Source organism: Dipodomys merriami, unplaced genomic scaffold (genome assembly GCF_024711535.1).
Source record: "Dipodomys merriami isolate MVZ:Mamm:240054 unplaced genomic scaffold, mDipMer1.0.p SCAF_335, whole genome shotgun sequence".
NCBI classification, from domain to species: Eukaryota; Metazoa; Chordata; class Mammalia; order Rodentia; family Heteromyidae; genus Dipodomys; species Dipodomys merriami.
Genome location: NW_027204882.1, coordinates 923,705 through 946,843, shown reverse-complemented (window position 1 = coordinate 946,843; position 23,139 = coordinate 923,705). Strand labels below are relative to the sequence as shown.

The window sequence follows — 23,139 nt, the reverse complement described above, 5'->3', positions numbered from 1 at the left end:
ATTGCCTAAACTTCAAGACTTATATTTTTATTTTTCTTTCACAATTGATTTTTTTGTATAGCATCCATATAGCATCTCTTGTGGCACAGAGCAGGCCAAAATACCTTAACTTTTTTGGTTCCTAACCGGGTGCTGTTGGCAAGAAAATGAACTTCACATTAGTATCAGTTAATTTTACAGAAATGGCAAAAGTTCAGTTGCTCTTTCACTTCTTACTACTGAACTAGGCTTTGAAGGCATTGTGTGTGTGTGTGTGTGTGTGTGTGTGTGTGTGTGTGTGTGTGTGTGTGTAGTACTAAACTAAAGTTCTTGCACTCTTGCCTGGCCTTTTTTTACTCAAGGCTGGTGCTCTACCACTTGAACCATAGCTCCACTTTCACAAAGAAGTATTCTAAAAGCCTAACGTTTATTATTTGAGAAAAGATCCTAGAATCAAAAGAACCCTAAGAAATAAAGCATCTACACAAGTTTGCTACTTTGGGTGAGTTATTTTCCCTTCGTTTTATGTTATAATAATTAGTCTAATAAACTACCTTTACATTTCAACTTTTAACCTAAAAAATCCCAAAACCCAGATGAAAAAAACACAGTTATAAACAACATATTTTTAATGAAGCAATAACTCAAAATGCGTTTTCTATTCATTGCTAAGTTCATAAAACAAAACTGTTTATAACAGAGGAATCTACAAAGTTAAGTACAGCAATCACTGTGTCTCCATCACTGGATTTGATATTATCCTCTTGTCTGTTCACGTATTTGTGCAACATGCTATAGTACTGGTACTTGGGATTGAAAGTATACGGTAATGAAATCTGCTGCCAATCTTTTGTGCTTGGGGTATTGTATTTCTTTGGGTGGGAACACTCAAAGAAACATCTAGTGTTTTCTTTTGCCAGTTCAGTTGCATGCTCCATCGCTTGACTTTTCAAGAACTGCTGTTCCTTTTCCAAATAGATTTTCCAGAATTTCAGCTGTAGAAAACTAACCGGTGACAGGCATCGGGAGATAGATAGAAAAATCAGAAGGAAGATAATAACAGCTGCTATCAGGACCCAGCCAAGCACCTTAAGAAAACACAAAATAGTAATTGAGACTTTTTTTGGTCAGAAACTTACAGATCTGACCCCCTTAGAGCAAGAACTTCCTCTACTCACTGTAAGAAGGCACAGTTTCTCTACCCCAGGTTAAAACTGCTATTTTGCCAAGTCAGTCCTGGTCCAAGTGGTGCCAGGGCCACAGGGAGGAGACTGCATGTCACTCCCTGGAGACTCAAAACCTGGAATCTCTATAAATCTAGTGAAAGGATCATTCCTAAACCTGGAAGCAGTGTGGGTGTGGCCTCAGGGCAGGCCTCTTCACCTAGCTCTATTGCTTTCACGTGGCTTCCACCTCTCCTGAGAATTTGAGGTACAGTGACGCTAAGTAACACCTGGGCTGCAGGAGACTCGTGTGGGAAGGCCCCAGGCCACACTGGCGCGGTTGAGACCCACGCTCTCACGCTCCGGTCTTTGTGCACAGTGCGCCAGCCACACAGGGAGCCTCTTCTCCTTTTCATTTACTATTTATTTACTTATGTATTTAGTCTGTCATGGGGCTTGAACTCAGGGCCTGAGTGCTTTTTTTCTCCCTGAGCTCCTGCTCAAGGCTACCGCTCTACCATTTGAGCCACAGCTCCACTTCTGGTTTTCTGGTGGTTAGCTGGAGATAAGAGTCTCACAGGCTTTCCTGCCTGGGCTGTCTTTGACCCTTGATCCTCAGATTTCAGCCTCCTGAGTAGCTGGGGTTACAGGCGTGAGCCCCTGCTCCGGGCTCCAATTTCTCCAGTGTGGAGAGAAGCCATACATTTCTCCCCGAAGGCACTTCAGTCCGACAGAAGCGCCCCCACCCCCGCCCCGCACCTGCTCCTCCCCTCCGCGCAGCCTGCGCCGGGCCTGAGATTGCGCCTTGAGCTGTCTCAGGAGGCTCAGCTTCCCAGCGTCGTCCTGGCTGCAGGGTACCAGCGGCAGCTGCTCGGCGCAGGTGGAGCTGAGGTTCGCGCACAGGCGCTGCGCGATCCAGGCGCTGCCGCTGGCGGCGCACTGGTAGAAGGAGCCGCCCAGCAGCGCCACGGCGATCCAGGTGAGCGGCGCGAGCGCAGCGGCCGCGCTGAGCTACGTGCACACCCGCGCGCGGCCCCGCGGCGCACGCAGCAGCCGGTCAGCAGGCGCAAGGTGCGCGCGCTCAGCATGTAGCCCGCGCGGGCACCAGCAGGAACACCAGGCCGTAGGGAAGGTTCCACGTGGCGTTGCACGGGCACTGGAACACCACCGCCCAGAAGATTTTCTCCCCGCCCGCCGTGAGCAGGGTCACCAGGCCATAGGTCAGTGTGCTGTGGTGCTTCAGGTACAGGTCCAGCACTGCCTTCAACTTCTCCATGGGGTAGATTACCTGGAAAAGGCCCCCAAGTTCTTGCCTCTTCGCTGCCCTCCTTGTCAGAGGGCTGGGGGCGGGGGGCCTCTGGGGTTGGGACTCTCCAGTTTGCTCTCAAGTAGCTTTTGAAAAGGGAAGAGGAGGCCTTCTGGGGGCCCTCAGAGCTTTCGATTTCCCATTTTAACTAAATCAGCAGACACCCCCAGCACCCACCCATTTCCAAAGGCCAAGGCCCTGAAGACCTCTCTCCCCCCACTTAAGCAAGGAACTCTGCCAAAAAAACAACCAACCCACCAACCACCATCACCATCACCACAAAACCCCACTTATTTTGTTGTCACTTCCTCTTTCTCCAATTTGACAGCACGGCTACTCTTCCTGCCCTTCCTCCCCCAAACTCAATTGCCACTTGAGCAAACTGGGAAAAGTACACATTGCGGCCAACCCTAATTAATGGGCCAACCTCCATTTACAAAAACGCTGGTCATTTACAGGAAACAGTGGAAGACACAATTTAGTTTTTCTTTTACAAAGCTAAACCACAACCTAGCCAAGAAGAGAGTCAGGTTCTGCTACTGGGTCTTTCCTGGACAGCTCAGTTCGTTGGTCTTTCTTCGGCTTGATAGCCACAAGCCATTCGACTGAGTAGCATATTGTACTCATCGACTCATCAATTCAACACTTTTTATTGTTTTGAACAGGTATGTTCCAATACTCCCAGGATCTATAACAGTGTCAGATTATTACTCTGTGACCACCAAGTTGATCAAAAAATGTTCGAGAGTGGTTCACACCTGCAATCTTTTAAAAAATATAATGTTTTGTTTTTTATGATCTATCACATGCTGACATATCAGTAATCTTAGGTGAGGCTGAGCACCCAAGAATTGTGGTTCAAAGCCAACTTTGGCGGAAGAGTACGTGACACTCCATCTCCAAAGGATGGCCAACAAAAAATGGGGGTAGAGGTATGGCTCAAGTGGACCAATTCCTTTTGAGCTTATGAAGCCTTGTCAAGCTGGGTACCCTTGGTTCCCATCTGTAATCCTAGCTACTCAGGAGGCTGAAATATGAGGGTCACGGTTGGAAGCCACCTGGGGCAGGAAAGCCATGAGACTCTTATCTCCAATGAACCACCACAAAACTGAAAGTGGTGCTGTGGGCTTAAGTGGTGGAGTGCTTGGCTTGCACCAAAAAAAAAAAAAAAAAAAAAAAAAAGCTCAAGGACACTTCCCAGGCTCTGAGTTCAAGTCCCATGAGGGGCCAAAGTGGGGTTCGAGGGGGGAAGCCCTGCCAAAACATTGCAGTAGTTGCGAACAAATCCTAGGAGCCTCATTTTCTCCCCAGAATCACATTTTCCTTAATTCCCTAAATTTGATGCAGAAGTTGCTCTGAGCAAACATCACATATGGCTATCCCTCCATGGCCAGTTTCTATACCGTCTATCACTGGTTGCCAAATTTATATCACCTATGTTAGGGATTTTATGATGGAAGGATCCTGCTTGAAATACCAATATCTAGACAGAAGTAGCCACAAAGTTCCAGCTAACTACAAGGAAAAAGCAAGGGACGCCCGACCCTCTTTTGTGCCTAGATGGCGAAGAAAACTGGACATGGCTAAGCAGGAGTCTCAGCCACATCTCCATGACCAGCCTCTCTTGACAGTACCTCACCACTTCCCCTCACCTATGTGGTTTTTTAACTTCTGTTACAGGTGGCAGGTTCATAATTTCACATTTGCTGTTTATCGCTTCAAGTAGATTATAAATTCTTGAAATCAAAGATCAGTACTGATCCCTTTCTGGTCCCACAGGTAACCAAATCGTAGTGCCTAGAATAGTATGGATGTTCAACAAATATTTGTGGTAATAGTAAGTGAGCCACTGAATGAATGAAAAGCAGACTTGGGTTTTTCTCTTTTCCCACTGTAGTCAGAATTATGCCTGTTTTATTCAGCTCTGGCCATATGTTTTTCTGAACACAGGCCTGTCTGAGCAGGCCACATAGCTCAGACAGAAGGCATCTGAGTTGTCAGCCTCGTGACAAACAGTTTATTCAGAGGGACAGGACAACACCTGGGAGAGCTCAGAGCCCTGGGGAAGCTTCCAGGTACAGCTGAAGAGCCACCTGGACACCTGCTCACACCCACCTTCAGCAAAGGTACCTACCAAGCCACTATGGGGGATGGTAGAGCTTCAGGCATGGGTAGATCAGGAAACCTCTTGCTCTTTGGCTCAGCTCAGCTGTGTCTCTCCATTGAAGAACTGCTAGGAATTAGTCTTTAAAAAAGCATAGATGATTGTCCTCTAGGGATGTATATGTATAGATATGTATACATATGTGCTATGTATACATAGCACTCAGAATATGAAGACTCATAACTGTATTTTTCAAAAACAGCTGGTTTAAAAACTACTAAAAATCAATTTGATAGTCAACATAAGGTCTTGTAAAGAAATCAAAGAACAGGGCTGGGGACCAGTGGCTCATCCTAGCAATTTAGGAGGCTGAGATCTGGGGATTGCAGTCTGAGGTCGGCTCAGGCAGGAAAGTCCATGAGACGCTATCTCCAACTAACTACCCTAAAAATGCCATTAGTGGATCTGTGGCTTGAGTGGTAGAGTGCTAGCCTTGAGCAAAATAACTCAGGGACAGCATCCAGGTCCCAAGTTCAAGCCCCAGAACTGACACCAAAAAATAAAAAGCAAGGATTAATATTTAAGTGCAATATTAAATAGTGAAAGCAAACACAAGATATAGCACAAGTTCATTTATAAAGAGTTCAGAAGTAGTCCAAACTGAATTCTGTTTTTTGCAGGGGTATATATAAGTAGAAAAACACAGGTATTGATTAAGAATCAAGAGAGTGGTTATCATGTTTGGGCCTCAGGGGAGAGTGTGCTTGGGGCTGGGGGCAAGGCAGGGCATTGGAGGTGTATATTGCTATACATGTTCCGTAATTACAGAAATGTCTGTATTTCTATACATGCTCCAGAAAAACAGAGGTGTCTGCATATAATTGTATACACATTTCAGAATTACAGAAATGTCTGTATACATTTCTTCTTTTTTCTTTTTTTGTCAGTTGTGGGGTTTGAACTCTGGGCCTGGGCACTGTCCCTCAGCTCTTCAGCTCAAGGCGAGCATCTAGCACTTAAGCCACTTCCAGTGGCTTCCAGTATTCTGGTGGTTTATTGGAGATGAGAGTCTCACAGACTTTCCTTCCCAGGCTGGCTTTGAACTGTGATCCTCAGATCTCAGCCTCCTGGGTAGCTAGGATTACAGGCATGAGCTATGGAACCCAGCTGTATATATTTTAATACATGTTCCAGAATTACAGAGGTGTCTACGTGTATTTTTATACGTGTTCCAGAATTACAGAGGTGTCTGCTTTACAATATTTTACACACCGTATTTGAGTATTTTTTCCTGACTGTGGTTCATATTTCTCAGTTAAAACAGTAAGGAAAAAAGTAAATAATCCACTACAATATTTTCCAGTTGAAACTCTTGTATTCTCTGTGGTTAAGGCGACAAGCCATGAGCCTCCATTGGCATGAAAACTTTCCCTAGACTTTCTCCAAACATCTGTGTCCTATTTCAGCCCATGCACCCCACTTTTCTGCACCAGTGACCCCTCACTCTTACATTTTTCAACACCATACCCTCTTGCTTGCCTTTCTTGTTGCTTGAGCAACATTCTCTTCATGTAGCAAACTACTCTGCTTTTTTTTTTTGCTAGTCCTGGTGCTTGAAGTCAGGGCCTGGGTGCTGTCCCTGAGCCTCTTTGTTTCAAGGCTGGTTTTCTGGAGGTTACTTGGAGATTAGAGTCTCACAAACTTTCCTGCCTGGGCTGGCTTTGAACCACAATCCTCAGATCTCAGCCTCCTGAATAGCTAGGATTCCAGGTGTGAGCCCTAGGCATCTGGCCTCTGCTTTTAGTTCTCAGTCCCATGTCATCTCTTTATTGACGTCATCTTTCACATTCTCAGTCAGAGAGAGCATTGTTTCCTTGCTCTCTCACTATTTAGAAACAGTTCTTCGTGGACTTCTTGCAATCTTTCTGCCCAGAGCTCTGCCTCTGTTACTTCCCTAGAGCTCCAGGGACCCAGGAGCTCTTCCCACTCATCATGGAATCCCTCAGCAGTTGGTCGGCTGTCCACAGCGTTCCTCTACACCTGAAGTAGCCCTCACCACATTGTGTTATTTCCTTTGCCTACTGACAGCAGCGTCTCAATGTGCCATACAATCTTGATGAGAAATGAAAGATCATATAAAGAGTCCAGAACAGTATTAAGAACATTTTAGTTGCACAGATAAATTTTATAAAGCAGCCAGGCGCTGATGGCCTACACCTGTAATCCTAGCTACTGAGGAAGCTGAGATCTGAAGAGGGTAGTTCAAAGCCATCCCATCATCAATTAACCTCCAGAAAACCAGAAGTGGCACTGTGGCTCAAAGTGGTAGAGCACTAGCCTTGAGCAAAAGAACTCAGAGACAGTGCCCAGGTCTTGAGTTCAAGTTCCATGACTGAGAAAAAAATAAATAAAAATTTAAAAGTTTTTTTTTCTTCTTTAATTGGTGTCTTAAACATGTGCTAAAAGGAGCCGAAAAAACTTGATTTTGAGACTTTGCTTCTTTGGAGTTGGAGAGCCCTGGCCACTCCATCTGGCTGTGAGAGTTCTTACAGTCTGTGGGCTGGTAATGTACCGATCTTTCCAAGTTTTTTTTTTCCTACCCAATCCTCACTTTAGGTGCTGGCAGGTCTCTTAGGTTACCTTCTGCTGCGGCTCATTGGATTAAAATGTGCTCACCTCTGGGGTAATCTCTTGGAGCCTGTGAAGAAAAAGAGAAAGCAATGGTGTAACTGTTCTGATATGGAATATCAGCAATCTCTTTTGGAAATAAGGATCTAGTTTCTGAAAGACAGTGTGGGAGAGGAGAGAGAGAGGAGAGAAAGAAGAGGAGAAAGAGAGAAGGCAAAGAAAAAGAACCAGGCACAACATTGGAAAAAATTTTAATGGATTGTGGCTGAGGTACTAGAGTGTCTGTTTATCAAGTGCCAGGCCCTGAGTTAAAACCCATCCAGGTATGAAAAACAAAAACAAACATCAAACAAGACAAAACAAAAACACTTGATAAAGAAGTAGAAAAAACTCAATCAAAAGTCAAAGAAGGTAGAATATTTTGGGAGGAAGAGGAGGGATACAGCTCTTTATTTTCATATGAATGTCCAAAACTATGTTGAGGGCAATCATCTATTAGACTTCTCACAATTAACTTGTCCACAGAAAAATGATATTTTTTTTACCTAGTCCCAAAACTGGTGAGGAAAATTAAGTCACATATTCACAAGTGGCAACTTCAAAACAAGTTTTCCATGGTCACCGTAATGAGGTAGAATTTGTCAAATCTGACGAGACAGAAACTTAGCTGTTTCATCTTTCTCTCCCATATAAATGTAGTTTAAAGCAGCCATGTGAATGAGAAATGATTAGTTCTCTGAACAATGTATTATGAGATCGTTTTTTAGCATCTTTTATGTCTCCAGATACCGTTTGTTGATAATCCAGTCAAATCCCGTCTCCTTAAAGGAGAGGGTGTTAGAGTAGGTTTATTTCATATAAAGTAGTATTAGCCAATTAAAAACACTGCAGTTCAACATTTTTTTCACTCATTTCAATCCCTTGAAAATGCACAAACATTTATGACTTACAGACAGGCGAAGTTGGGAGAATAAAAGCAAACACTACTAAGCAATGAAGACAAAGAGATTAGGAGATCATTCGTCTTTGTGTTTATGAAGGTCAGTGTGCCTCTGAGTTTGAGTGCAAGATAGGATTAGAAACAAGGAACAGAAAAAAAAAAAGAAACAAGGAGCAGAAGTCTGCTTTCTTAAGACACTTTTCACTTTATACCCTCTGTAGGTTGGGCTGCCCAGTTAACACCAAATAGTGTGGTGACTCCATTTGTGGGGAGAGGGTTGAGTATACTTCAGTACTGGGATTTGAACTCACTACTAAAACATTTACTCTACCATTTGAGCCATGACTCACTCCAGTACCTTTTGTTTTATTCTCCAGATAGAATATTCATTTTTTTTTTTAATGCTGGGGCTGGCCTTGGACCATGATCTTTCTACCTTTACCACCTAACTAACTGGCATTACAAGCATGCACCACCACACCTGGCCAAGTTTCAGTAATTTATGTGAGATTTCCTTTAGTGTACCTTTAGTAAAGATATTGCACCTTGACAAAAAAATTCTTTTTAAGGTTTACAAGATTAAAAAAAACATAGTAGAAATTTAATAGTTAATGTTGATGACTCAATATTTTAAACAACCAAAATTTGGCATTAGGAAACTCCAGATAATGAAAATTTGAGTATTAGGGCTGGGAAGGTGGCTCAGTGGTAGAGCGCTTGCCTTGCATGCATGAGGGCCTGGGTTCGATTCCTCAGCACCACATAAGCAGAAAAAATAAAGCCGGAAGTGGCATTGTGGCTCAAATGGTAGAGTGCTAACCTTGAGCTGAAGAGCTGAGGGATAGCACCCAGGCCCAGAGTTCAGGCCCCACAACCGGACCCAAATAAATAAATAAATAAATAAAATTTGAGTATTGGAAAAGTATTCTATCTTGAACTTTATAATACAACCCATAATAATTTCTAGATGAATGTCTCTAGTGATATTTCTTAGCCCTCTCTGTTACCAGCTTCCTATTGGAAGACAAGGAATTGGCCTGCAATCCTAGCTACTCAGGAGACTGAGATCTGAGGATCACGGTTTGAGGCCAGCCCGGGCAAAAAAAGTCTTTGAGACTCTTATCTACAATAATCTATCAAAAACAGCTATAAGTGATGCTGTGGCTCAGTTGGTAGAGTGCTAGCCTTGAGCACAAAGAGGCTTGGGGACAGCACCCGCATATACCCTGAGTTCAAGCCCCAGGACCTGCAAAAAAGAAAAAGATATAAAATATCTTCCTTAGGGTGTGCTGATCTGTATCATGTTCTTTGAACTCAGCTCTGCTTTAGAAAGGCTACTATTATCTTTGTAGTCCAATATGGAATTTTTTTTGTATGTGTGTGTACCAGTACTGGGACTCCACCTCAGGCCCTGGACACTGTCCTTGAACTTTTTTACATAAGGATAACTCTCTACCACTTGAACCACAGCTCTACTTCTGGCATCATTTTTTCTGTTTTTTGGGGGGGAGGGCATAGGGTAGAGTAGTTAATTGGAGATAAGAGTCTCTGGCTGACTTTAAGTCATGATCCTCAGATCTCAGTTTCCTGAGAGTATTACAGGGGTGCACCATTGGTGCCTTGTTCTAGTATGTGTTAATAGAATAATAGAACTATTGTATTAAACCAGGCAAGACTTTTTTTCTTTTTTTAATCACATCAGTCTATTAAAAATATGCTTAGCAGTCAGGCGCTGGTGGCTCATGCCTGTAATCCTAGCTACTTAGGAGGCTGAGATCTGAGGATCAGGGTTCAAAGCCAGCCCAGACAGGAAAGTCTGAGAGACTCTTAGCTCCAATTAACCACCAGAAAACCGGAAGTGGTGTAGTGATTCAAGTGGTAGAGTGCTTGCCTTAAGCTGAAGAGCTGGGGGACAGTGCCCAGGCCCAGAGTTCAAGCTTCATAATCGACAAAAAAAAGGAAAAAATATGCTTAGCACATATACTCTTTATATACAATTTAAAAGGCAATATTTACTTTACAGGATTATCAAGTATGCCTTCATTCCCTACTTCTGGGATCCATTTAAAAAAATGACTTCTCAGTAATGAGTTCAGAGATCTCTTCATCATCTATAAGTCTCCCCATTGGATGACACACAAACTCTTATCAGTAGGGAAAACAGGCATATTTATGTGATGTGCTCTGTTTGCCAATCTTTTGCAAGAAGTGCTCCAAGGTACCATGGCGTGATGCTCCATGTACAGGTGTGGCCGAGCTACCAGCTGAATAACCAATGCTCCTACTACACTGCCCGCCCATGGCCCCCACACCCACACTGTATTGTACTGTGTTCTCTAGGAAGTCAGGTGAGTTGACGTGGCTGGGCTATTGCACAATGTGTAAACTCTCCCAGGCAGTTGCTAATGCTTAACAATGGCCCCTGGCTTACTGGAGGTTTACAACATCCCATAGAGATGGGAGGCTATTTTAAGTTGTGCTTTGGCATCTGGGCTCTCTCGGTCCTATGCAGGACTACCCCAAGTAGAACAGCCTCCTAGCAGCTGCTTCTGAACCTGGTTAGGGTGTCTTCCAAGTGTGCACTCTTTCAGAGATAGAATTTTAGAGTTTCTACTAATGAGAATGTTGAAAAGATGCCAGGATCTATTTGAAGCATTTCCCATGGCCAAGATTCCCTGCTACATGAGCAGTTAATGAACTTAGTTCATGATAGAAGCTAGACTTCTTCCTCCATTGAGGAATACTCTGAGACTGTCTTACAAACATAGAAATTTACTTCTTACAGTTCTGTAAGAAAGTTATTTCTTACATTTCTTACAGGTCTTACAGTCTTCTTTCAGCTCTAGGAAGATAGAGATCAAGAATCTATAAACAACTGGGGGGGGGGGAGCCGGCATATTACACCAGTGGCCTGATTCACAGGTGGCTGTCCTTGCATGGTGACCTCATATGATAGATGAGACAAGGGACTTCTGTAGGGGGGGAGTTCATATAATATGATGGTGGCCCCACTCATCCTATTGTCACAAGTTCCTGTCCCTGACACCATTTCACTGAGGATTAGGTTTCATCATATGGATTGGGAAAATAGAGACACAAACATTCTGTCTATGCAAGCTCACTGTTACTCTTCTAGGTCCTGTCTTTCAAGATAATTTGTAGTTCCCTTTTCTATGTTTTTGTATTAAAAACAGCTTTTAAGTAGATACAGTGGTCTAAAAAGTCTTAATACTTACAATTGACATGGGAACCCTTACAAATGTCATGGACTCCTTCTTAGACAATGGCATGAAGGAGTTAAGAAGTCAAGATTATCTGCACAGGAACTTGAAGGGCCTCCGAAAGTTTGAGTCCTCTGGTTTTGGACCAAAATAAAAATGTATAAACAACAAAAACCAAAGGTAGAAAGTGTGAACAACTCACAATGTTCCCTTCACACACTCACAACATGCCCCAAACCATTACAGCTTTTCTTGTTGTACAGAAAATAATTCCCAAGTATGTATTAAAATCAGTTCTCATGGTTGAATTTGGAATATGCTGGGCTAACAGGAATGTTTTTAGAAGCTCTTGTCTAAAGAAATTCTACCTTAAACCTAAGCCTCAGGAGCCCATTCCAAATGACTACTGTTTCCATGGGGACTCTGCACTGACACCACAAGTGTCCCATAACAAAAGTCCTTAGTAACTAGTTCCTCCAGACACATAAAAGGGAAAGCATCTTTACTTTTCTGGTCTAGAAGGTAGTCCATCTGACTGCATTAATCAAAATGCTTATAGACTTAAAATTAAATGAAGGCAGGGGGAAAAACTACTCCCCCACCACACAAACCTACTCTATCACCCACCACTACACTCCAGTCAAACCAGACTCAATTTTCTGGAATCATGCAATCTAGAAGTAAAAGTGACTAGATTTGGATATTTGCCAGGGTTTAGTAATGGATAGCTGAGGTGACTGGGCCAGAGCTGTGGCTCTGAGCACTCAGAGACATGCACACAGTTAGCAATCCTTGATTTATCCTGTCTGGTCAACACTCCCACAAAATATACATTGCTTGGCCTGTGACTTGTGCTTGAAGTAATCCCTCTCCATACTTCACTCCATTGCAGGCCCCTTGGACCAACAGTGCCAATCGGAATGAATTCCTGATTGGAAACTTGCATTTTCCTACTTCTATTTCTTTATGATGCCTCATCCATCATTATAGCTGATTATATGCTCACCAGTTACCAAGAGGGGAATACACAATTTCTACTTCATAAACAAGCTCTCTCTGTTAGTAATGCTCATTTTTTCTTTAAGGCTAGGACCCAAAGTCTTGTTGATCCCTTATACAAAAGGCTATATATTAGCCAAAGGACTGCAACACTTCAAGTGAGCAACATTGAAATAGATCCCATAACCTATCAGTTTCAAGGAAGATTTAAGATTGCTTGCCTGCCTGCCTAACTTCCTTTTTTTGCCGATCTTGGGGCTTGAACCCGAGGCCTGGATGCTGTCCTTGAGCTTCTTTTGCTCCACTACCACTTGAGCCACAGCCCCACTTCTGGCTTTTTAAAAAATTATTAGTTTATTGGACTTTCTCGCCTGTTTGTCTTTGAGCCTTGATCCTCAGATCTCAACTTCTTGAGTAACTAGGATTACAGGTGTGAGCCACCAGCACTTAGCTTTTGCTTGGCTTTCTTCAAGACAGAGTTCCTTAGTTTTACTCAAATGTTCAATATCCCCAATACCAAATGTCTTAATATGAAGACCTGTGATTCATTTCAGCATTATTTTTTTTTAAAGTTGACACTTTAAATTACTACCTGAAGAAGTATGCTGGTAAGAGAAGACAAAACACCACGTTCATTAGAAGGGGGAGGGGGAAAATTTTTAACTCATTGTGTTTTAAAGACACAAGGCTACCATATTTTCTTAAATGGCTACCAAAAAAATGAGATAATGTTTTACCTAGGACCCTACTACCATGACAAACGTATTGTCTAGCCCCAATCTGATGCACTCAAAAGAAAATCAGGACTTGGCCCTCACTTGGACTTTTCATCAACTCAGGCATAGAAATTTTGCTTGCATTTTGGATTTGAGATCAAGTTTTCTTGGAAGCTTCAAAGAGTAATCCTCAACCCCCTTTTTTCCCAAAATTTTCTTTTGATCACTTCAGACAATTTGTCTCTTGGATAAGAACGAGAGAAATGTTGAATGAGGTTAAGTAAGCAGAGAATCTGTCCCAGAAAGCAAGTTTAAATCCCAGTAAGAGCATCCATGCAAAGCAAACGGAAGCATTATGCTTTTAAAAACATTATTCTTCTAAACAGTGTGTAATGACATCCTCCCTGGAGATTTTGCATGGGACAAAAAATACTTCCTCAGAAGTCAAGTATAATGAGTGAAGCACTATTAAAAGCCAACGTGTCTTTTATTTATGTAAAAAGATTCAAAATTAGAACTCAAAAGAGGCACTCAAAGGAGTTTCACAGAGTTCTTGTTTTTGTTGCCCCCTAGCATTTCCATGAACAAAAAGAACAAGTAAGAGGAAACGTTATTACAATGACTAGTTTAGACCTATAACTCAATGACACATTACCTATTTTCAAGGGAGGAATATGTTGAATGTAAGATCACTTTATTCCTTAAATTCTTTTTTTAAGTATCTTATTTTCTTATGTTCAGGTACAAACTATGGGAAAATTTCCAGTATTCTGTGCTGCTGTTATTCCTGAGGACTCAGTTGCAAATAGCTATAGAAACTTTGTTCTTGAAAAACAAATTGATGTTACTTAAATATGAGAAGATGGGTTTTGCTTAAAATGTTTAAAATGTGTTTAAAAAACAAAAAAGGTGAACAAGTAATGAATAAAAATTAAAAAACCAAAAAGGTAAATAAATGGATTATTTCTTCTGAAGCAATATATTATAAGCTTAATAAGTCCATGTTCAAATAAAGATCTATCTTCAAAGATTTTTGAATGTTAACTTGAGTAATTTTGAATGAAGAGAACCAAGAACACAATAGAGAAAATCACAAATATGATGTTTATTTAGCAAAATAAACTTGAAAGATTTCTATTAAAAATGTAAGAATCATATCCAAATTTTAGGCTCTCATATTCTTTGGTATTGAAGTTAGGATAGCAAATATTTTATTTTGAAACAGTCATTGGATCTATAAAGTTTCCCACAAAAGGAAAATATATTGAATTACCTGCATTTGTCTTATTTACTAAAATGCCACTGAATATATAAAATCAACCAATTACATGCTCTCAGAGATCAACTTCATCAAGAAAATACTCATTTTTTTAATGTTTCCTATTGGAAATATATTTTGAGTTTTAATGATCTATCATCATTTCTATTATGCTATCCGAATAGTCATCCAGTTCTTGTAAAAAAAAATCTGATGTTTCTATGTTAAAAGCCTAGATATCTTGGAATTGTGTTTCATCCTTTTCCTCTATAAAAGTAAGAAGAAAAATACTAACAAGTTTAAATTAATAATAAGCCCAATTCTAATTTTTGTATCTTAAGAAAAAAAATACTTCAAACATAGATTTTTTTTTCCTTTCTTCTACAAGTATATTATACTGACTGCTAAATCAGCAAAGCCAAATAGTTCCAGAAATACTGGGGAACAACCAAGCTACCATTATACCTTTGGCAAGTTCTTCACTGCTCCAATTCTGATTTCTCTACATCCCTCCTTTCTTGAGAAATCATGCCTTCCCTTTGTTTCTTAAAGTCGGGGGCAGGGGCAGTAAGAAATTGAGGTGAATGAATGATACATTTTTGCAATATGGTCATAAATGATCAAACCATGGATAGCTTCAGTGCTAGCACTGTGACTGAGAACAGGAAGAGTATAACCACAATAAAATACAGCTGTCTATGAGAAGAACCGCATAGAGACATCGCTGGCCATGGAGGCTCTGGGCCCTCTGGAAATAAGTCAGTTGCATTGCTAACATGACAAAGAAAATCGCAATGTTCAGAATCAAGAACAGTCTGGTATAGGATGCAGACAGGGATGGCACTCCGCTGTGAGTCGCTGTCACCACCCGTACCTGCCCCAAACGGCTGTTCATGGAGCCTCCACTTTTGTGCTTTTCATAGGTTACATCTGCAAAATCTAAAAGGTCTTTCATTTCTTCATCTTCATCTATGGGTACTTCTTTCTGTGCCAAAATCTGAGCTTTCTGACGGATTTTTTTTTCATTGACTTCAATTTGTGCAAAAATATCAGGGACAGCATCCACAAATTTATAGCGCTTGCCTGCCCTTCGGTTTTTCTTTAATCTGCTTTGTTGCTGCTGCTGCTGCTGCTGCGATATGGCAAAGATCCTGTCGATGGCCTCCTCCGTCTGTCTCTTATCCGAGAACCTCAGGAGGCGCTCAGCAGTCTTCCTAAAGCTAGCTGTGTTCCGGACTCGAGACAGGATCTGCTTCTCCAGTAGCTGGAACACTGGCTTAAAATGCTGCAAGTTCCGTTCCACGATAGCAGCGTAGTCCTTCACCTCGGGGACAGTGGTGCTCTTGATGGCTGAATTCTGGTCAAACAGAATTTTGTGATGATCTGCAATGACCTGGGCAAAGGCAGACTGTCCTGTGGTCTCCCCTGTCCACAGGTAAACCGCATAGGCATGTTCACTGGAGGTTATGAACACGTCCAGTCGCTGAGAGTCCCCGTGGATACTAAAGCTCTGAACATCCACAGATGGCCCTATGAAGAGGTAAGCCGCCCTGGTGATGGGACTTCGGAGGTGCATTGTGACATTCACATAGTTGGTCCCATTGTAGGGATAGCCCCGAGGGTATGTCACTGAGGCAAAGGTTGCTTTCTCACTGTAGCCAGTATCGTCCATCCAGTACATTTTATAGAGACCATCACGCTGTCTGATGAAAGCCCCGTGGACGCCATCCACGACTGTCTCCTCAAAAGGTACATCCACATTGTGGAAGAAACTTGCTGCTGTCTCCAGGGGACTCTCCTCTCCCAGGTGGATTTGGTCCACAAGGAGGAGAAGTTGTGGGTGCAGGAGGATCAGATTTCTCTGAATGTTCTTCAAGTGCAGCTGAGGGTTATAGGCTCCCACACCTTCTCCTCGGATAAAAACCACCCCATCTTTCTCCACGGCTGCCACCACTCTTCCCTGACAGCTAGCTGCCTGGTCATGCTTGTATTTTGACCATTTTGATGAACAGTCTTCTGTGACCTGACCTTCCCAGGGAGAAAAGCAGCTCTTGGACACAGCAGGGGAAAACATCAGAACATTGTTTAAGAAGGTGTACTTTGGCCCATAGAGGGCCTCAGTAATAAAAGGCACTCCATTGGGAGCAAAAGTAAATGAGTTTTGGTCTGGATGCTCATGCCCCGCATTAAAATTTCTCCATCCTTTGATCCAATCTTTATATTTGTTTCTGTGGACAATGTCGTATATTGCACGTCCCCCAAGTTTTCCGGACTTGAAGGAAAGGAAAGATCTATTGATTTCTGCAGGCAGTGAACTTCCATAAGTCACAACACCCCAGTCTTCAAAGTAATGCAACACAGGGGTGCCAAAATCTGGAGGAGGAACCGATTTCAAGTTGGCATCATACCTGAAGGGATTAATTGAAAAAAAAATTAATGGCTTTCAGGTGAAAGTAAAAAGAACTCACCAGAACTATGATGTCACATGATAGTGTGGCCAGAAGGAAGAACACACAAATGCTCCCAGAACATTGGCAGCTTTGACTGTATTGGGGAAGTTTCTGGAAACACTGATAATGAACACGTAGAAGGGAAAACTACTGGTAATCAGAAGAGGGTACATCTTTATAACTTCTGGTCCTTAGGTTTCAGACTGAGATGATTTCTGCTGTTACTCTCTCCATGGACCTTCTTTACTAGACAGTTTTGAGCTACCATGGAAATGACTGTGCTTAGTAGAATTTCAGCACTTTTAGGGAATCTTGGGTTAAGATCTGGGCTCTTAAAACTGGCTGGAAGTTATATTGAATTATTCTACAGAAACAAGTTATTCGATGTTCGGTTTGCAATCAGTTCCTCCTCCAAATACTTTCCCTCTAAAAAATATGAATTAGAATAGGGTAGCATTTGACATATTAAGTTTATTGCCCATCACCTATCTAAGACTATAAATAGATACAATTCCAGGAAACTAATCATGGATGGTGTAAAATTGTGGTTACCATGGCTGAGTCCACAGCCAAAGGTTTTGGTTTTAATTTGCAGATAATGCAAATTTAAAAAAAAACAACTGTTCCTTCCTTTATGATAAATGTTTATTATGAAGTAATATAATATTTAGCATTAAATGTTCACAAAAGGTCCAAAAATAATAATGAAGTGTTCATTATTTTTGATGATTTTGGAAAGCTGCCTAGTCGAGAGTCATGTGATTTTCTGGTCAGGGGAGGAGAAGGAGATTTATGTTGTTAACTCATATATACTTTTGCCTACTGAATCAATCTCCTATCATACAGTCAGTGTTTATTGGTATTTGATTTTTACCCTCAACTGTTGTTCAGAAATCATGTCTCTATTCAGGTGTAGAATACTGGCTTATATATTTAAACAATACAGAAGCAAGCTAAATAGTCATCTTTCTCTGAGTTTTTGGTTGTAGCATATTCCTATAAAGGCAGATGTTTTTAAATTCAAGTTAGATTTAGCATTAATCTAATTCCTAGAGTCACATTAAAGAACTCTCTTGGATTTTTAGTTATAGGTAATCTGAATGAAAGGGAATTGTTGCATATTAATTTTTAGGCCATATGTAAAAGTAGCTTAAAATGCTAGTTTAACTATAGACTGTCACAAATTTACTGTTTTTCTCCTTTATTGTTTAAACTCTGAAAGAAAAGAATAAAGAGAAGTAAACTATATAAGACTTACTTTGGATTTGAAAGATGATTTCACTAACTCCAAAAGGTATCAGGATTAATAACAAACTGGTGCCCCATCCTTATGATTTTAACTTAATGGATGCCAACAATATACTTGGCAATACTTGAAAAGAGAGACCCAAGCCTTTCCTGGGCTTAAAAGATTATGGCAAAAAAATTACACGGTCTCTTTATTATCAAAGCGAAGCTGTCAAATACTGTAAAAATACTTTAAAACACTTTTGAAAGTTTAGGAACAGCTTTGCTATTAGAAGATTATAATGCACCATTTACCAAAACCATATTGACTACTTCCTTTGGTGTGATTATCATAATAACTAGGACTTTTCTCCTTCCATGATTTCAAAAAAATGATGTAAAACCAAGGTCTGCTTATCAGTAACATATATAACACAACCCTAACACATCTCAAAGACTGGGAATAAAGATCAGGTCTTAAATGTGAAGAAACACATCTAATTGAGTTTTAAGACACTGATGGGATTTGAACTGATGTTGCACATACCCAATTGACATGGAGAAAGATTTTTAGACTAGTTTTCTGTGTAAATGTAAAGTATATGAATAGCACCCTGTACCGTTTCCTTGAATGCCAGCCCAATGTGCCATACCAGAGAAACTCTGTGTGCAGAGTGCACCAGCGCTGTCCTTTGGAGGGTGTTCCAGGGCCTTCCACTACACGGTTCCTCCTGATTTGGTCAGCCAGCCAGTTTCCACTGCCATTACGCAGAACAAATTTATCCAGGAACACTAATTGGCTTTCTGGACCATAAAACCAGTTGTAATTTGAGTCTGCAATAGCCACTGTTCTTTGAAATCCTGAAGAAGGAAGTTTAAAAACATGAAGGTAAGTTTAAAACTAGATTCCCAGAAAGATCTAAATAAGCATGTTCAAACCTAGTTACGAATTAGAATCAATGTATGTATCTTACTTAGATAAGAAAAATAAACCAAAGATGTTTCTATTCTATACCAAATGAAGTCATCAAAATCTCCCTGAGAGTCTACTACAGATCATGTGTGCAAGCCTCTGTTTGTGGCAATTTGTCATTGACTGGTAATAGGTGGGTCACACTTATCAATATGTGTATATGCTGCACCTCTTCTTTGTTTTCCAAAGTCTACACCATGTGCAATACTATTTGTATTTGTGGGTGCATATCCTCTCGTGAACACCAAGTTCCTTCACCCGGAATAAGCACTAACTCTGCCAATGCCCAACCTGTATTCTAGAAGAGATAACAGCACAAGATACTTTAAATTGACTTCAAAAACAAAAAGGAAAAATTATACTGTATATAAATTCAGGACAAAAACTCAATTCCCAGTAGAGATTCAGCAGAAGATTCACAAAGAGAAAATATATGGCTCAGCAAGCCAGGTGTCATCATTGCTAGAGAAGAAAAACAAATGCAAGACAGGATATACTACAAGATGCACATGAAAAAGAACAGAAGAAAACTCTAGAGCAGACAGAAATAATCATTACCAGAATATCAAAGGTAACAGAAAAAGAGAAGGCAAAAAAAACCCCAAAACAAAACCCAAACTCTCTCCTAAAATCTTACTATGATTGTATTTACATAATTTAAAACAAATGATTTTGCTTTCTAATGCTTTAGTAAATGCTCTTCCAAGTAAATCTTATTATAAAATATGGCATTCAAAAGTATCCATTTCTGGCTGGGAAGGTGGCTCAGTGGTAGAGTGCTTGCCTTGCATGCATGAGGCCCTGGGTTCAATTCCCCAGCACCACATAAGCAAAAAGAAAAAAAGGGAAACCATGGGACCTATGTGGTTTCCCTTATTTGTAATATCTAGTATATGTATGAGTCAAGCGGAAAAGGTCAGATAATGTGATGTCAGGAAAATGAACCCTTAGATGTGTATTTTAATGTTTTTTTCTTTCATGCATGTGTTTCTAACGCATTTATAAGATTATCTCTTTGTTGCTTTGTATGTCCCTCCCCCCACAGTATAACCCCTGCTTTCACTATATTTGATGTCAGTATAACTTGTGGAGGAGATGGGGAAAAACCAGTTGTTTAAGGATACAGGTGGACCTGTTGCAACAATGAGAAGTACAAGTTGTCATGTAGAAAACGAACTTTACAACTTTGGTGTGGGGGGGGGGGGAAGGGGGAGGAAGGAGAAGGATTGGGATTGGGGGGGAGGGGGGAGGCTGGGAAGGGATGTGAAGGGTAAACAAAGGAGGAGGCTGCAATGCTTGGTAAGAAATGTACGCATTATCCTGCCCATGTAATTGTAACTCCTCTGTACAGTATGTTCACAAATGAAATTAAATTAAATTTTAAAAATGTAAAAATAAAAAAAGAAAAAATGAAAAAGAAAAAAAGCCGGAAGTGGCTCTGTGGATCAAGTGGTAGAACGCTAGCCTTGAGCTGAAGAGCTGAGGGACAGCACCCAGGCCCAGGCCCACGACCGAACCCCCCCCCCCCAAAAAAAAATCCATTTCAATTCTGAGTTCTATAGAAGTACAGGACATGTTCTATTCCTCTTGAAATCCTCTGCGTACAATGCCTGACATATAGATGTTCAATAAAAGTATGATAAATTAATAAATAAACATGTAAGTGTTCCGCTTAGAAGCATTCCTATTGTTCTTCCTAGCAAGGAAGAGGCACAAGGTGCACCCAAACCCTGAAATGGCCAGCCATTATATCTCAACTCAAATGACAAATTCCTAGGAACTCTCAAAGGTCCCCTGTTCATTGCCACTATGCACTGCAAACTCTTCTGTGTGTCTAAGAATAAGTGATAAAGCAAGATTTTTTTTCTGAATTTACTCTGCAATATTTTTGATAACTAATTCAATAAAAGAGACTCTATTTAATCCATATATACACAACCTGAGAAAAATGACTTTACATACTGAATACTCTGTTGCAGGTCTAAAATCACCAAATAAAAATTCTATTTCTCAAAGGGAAAATATCTACCCTGAGGAAAAGTGACCTCTTGAACTTTCTCTAATATGCTAGTCCAGGTTTAGAAATAAGGAGTTATAAAGCTCTCTTAGAAATTAATAAACTACTACAACACACACACAAACTACTTGTGTTTTACAGCCAGTTCTCCGAGAGGGTAAACTGCACAGCAATATGAAATTTGATGTTTTATAGCAAATTGCCTTTTTGTTTTCTATATTCTACACCATTTATTCCTATAAAATATTTAACGAAATGCTACAGGTTCAATTCATTGTCTTTCATTTGGAATCATGTCTGTGTGCTTTGGAATAAACAATTTAAAATACAATACAATTATGCAGGAATAAAGAATAAAAATAAACTGGGATATAATCATTAATGTTTAAATCTTATTTTGAGTCATTATTTTCATGAACACTTCTGATTATTCAAGTTCAGATAAATGCAAAAATCAAAGTACAGTGGAGACTAGGAAAATATATTTGACACGTAAGCTTTATAGTACCTAAATTACAAATCCTCATGTTAGCTCCCAAAATGTCCTGGCTACATGCAGCTCTTGAATTCAACTTTTATGTGATTAAAAAAAAGGTACCAGCCATTGATAGTTCATTTCATTCCTTCACCCTTAGCTACAATCTTAGTTAAGGAGGCTGAGATCTGGTCAAAGGTCCAGGTCACCCCAGGCAGAAAATTCCACAAGATTCCATCTCCAAAATAGCAAAAGGCAAGGCTGGGGCATGGCTCAAGTTGTATAGCACCTGCTAGCAAGCATGAGGCTCTGAGTTTAAACCCCAGTACCACCAAGAAAACCAAATACTTGAATACAATGTGACAAATCCCACATATTTCATTTATTTTTCCTAGTCTAGCTCATTTTCATAAATGGAAAGAATTAACAATAGTGTAATGTTTTCCTATTTTAGCCTTCTTACTGTACCTGGCAAGATGGTTCTATACATAAAGGCAAAGTGTTGTTTAAGCCATGGATGGTCGAAGTGGTTGATGTCAAAGTGTCTCTGAACAAGAAACATGTATTGGAAGAGTGATCTGGTGGTATAGCTGCCATAGGCAACTCCTTCGTAGAGGGACCCATCTGTCACCTCTCTGAGCAGGACCAGAGATTTCTCCATGATGGTCAGAACTTGTTTGGTCCACAAGTAGGCCTCTTGTAAGTACCCTAAAGGGTGAGAAATACATGAAATAATGACTGTAACAAAATATAAACAAATAAAACCCTATGAGTATAGTGCCCAGGCCCTAAGTTCAAGCCCCATGACTGACCCAAAAAATCCCTAAGAGTTAACAGATCAGTTTATATTATTACAAATTGCACTTAGTAAAACTGTCAACTTTACAAATAATATCCTTTTAATCAAGGTATGTAGTAAGCACATGACATAGATTACAAAGTTTATTAAATAAATGGAGTTAAACACTTCAGAGAGTATCAAGAAAATTTCACAGGTAAGATCATAAGTTGCATGTAACTTTGTGCGTAAGACTAGCTTTGTACCTTGGAACTCCTATTCAATTTCCCTAAAAACTACTTGAAAATACTTCTTGAGTTTGTCACTTTGTATCATTATTTAACAGAATTTATAATACTCAGCAAAACATAATAAATGTGAAACAGCCTTTAGTTTCTAGAAGCACAGGACTTAAAATACAACACAACAGGGCTGGAATGGAAATTTAATGGTGAAAAAAAAACCATCTGGGAGTCACAAGTCTGCCAAAGTATGAACTACATGATTTCGTTCAAGTAGTTCTTCTACCTATCACATTTTTTTTTCTAGTCTCCCAACTGAAGATCCACAGTCTAAAATTTTACACCATCTTCTGGACTGAGATTGAGAAATTCTTGCTTTTAAAAGCAATGGTAAAAACTCACGTGTCTATAACATGTCTAATTTACACAGCACTGAACAAAGTCTCACATAATCCTTTTAACAATCACAATTATGCCTTGCTAATCTGAAACTATGGAAAGGCTGACTTGTTCTAGACTTTAGGCATGTGACTCAAAATAAACAAACTATAATCTGCACCTAGGACTTAAAGGTTTGATCTGTTTTGTTCATTTCTTTGTAAAGCACACAAAGCTCTACCTACTGGGTGGAGCCTTTAATGCTTTAGTGAAACAAATGTGTGT

General features: G+C 40.5%; 2 protein-coding genes across 4 annotated transcripts in view; both read right to left on the bottom strand.

The window, feature by feature from the left end:
* Positions 1-652: 652 nt before the first annotated feature.
* Positions 653-2,468, bottom strand: Calhm6 (calcium homeostasis modulator family member 6). Its single transcript, XM_069986946.1, is given in 4 exon segments — positions 653-1,067; positions 1,935-2,176; positions 2,179-2,238; positions 2,241-2,468. Coding segments are annotated over 4 exon segments (894 nt in total). The 5' UTR covers positions 2,419-2,468; the 3' UTR covers position 653.
* Positions 2,469-14,139: 11,671 nt separating this feature from the next.
* Dse (dermatan sulfate epimerase) overlaps positions 14,140-23,139 on the bottom strand; it is a 45,708-nt gene continuing 36,708 nt past the window's right edge. For 2 of the 3 annotated variants that reach the window (XM_069986958.1, XM_069986959.1), the window contains 3 exons: positions 21,925-22,164; positions 18,645-18,852; positions 14,140-16,722 (listed from right to left, as the gene is read on the bottom strand). In XM_069986958.1, the coding sequence (XP_069843059.1) occupies positions 14,958-16,722; positions 18,645-18,852; positions 21,925-22,164 (2,213 nt within the window). In that variant the 3' untranslated portion in view covers positions 14,140-14,957. The remainder of the gene's footprint in view (positions 16,723-18,644; positions 18,853-21,924; positions 22,165-23,139) is intronic. The other variant, XM_069986960.1, reaches the window with a different exon arrangement.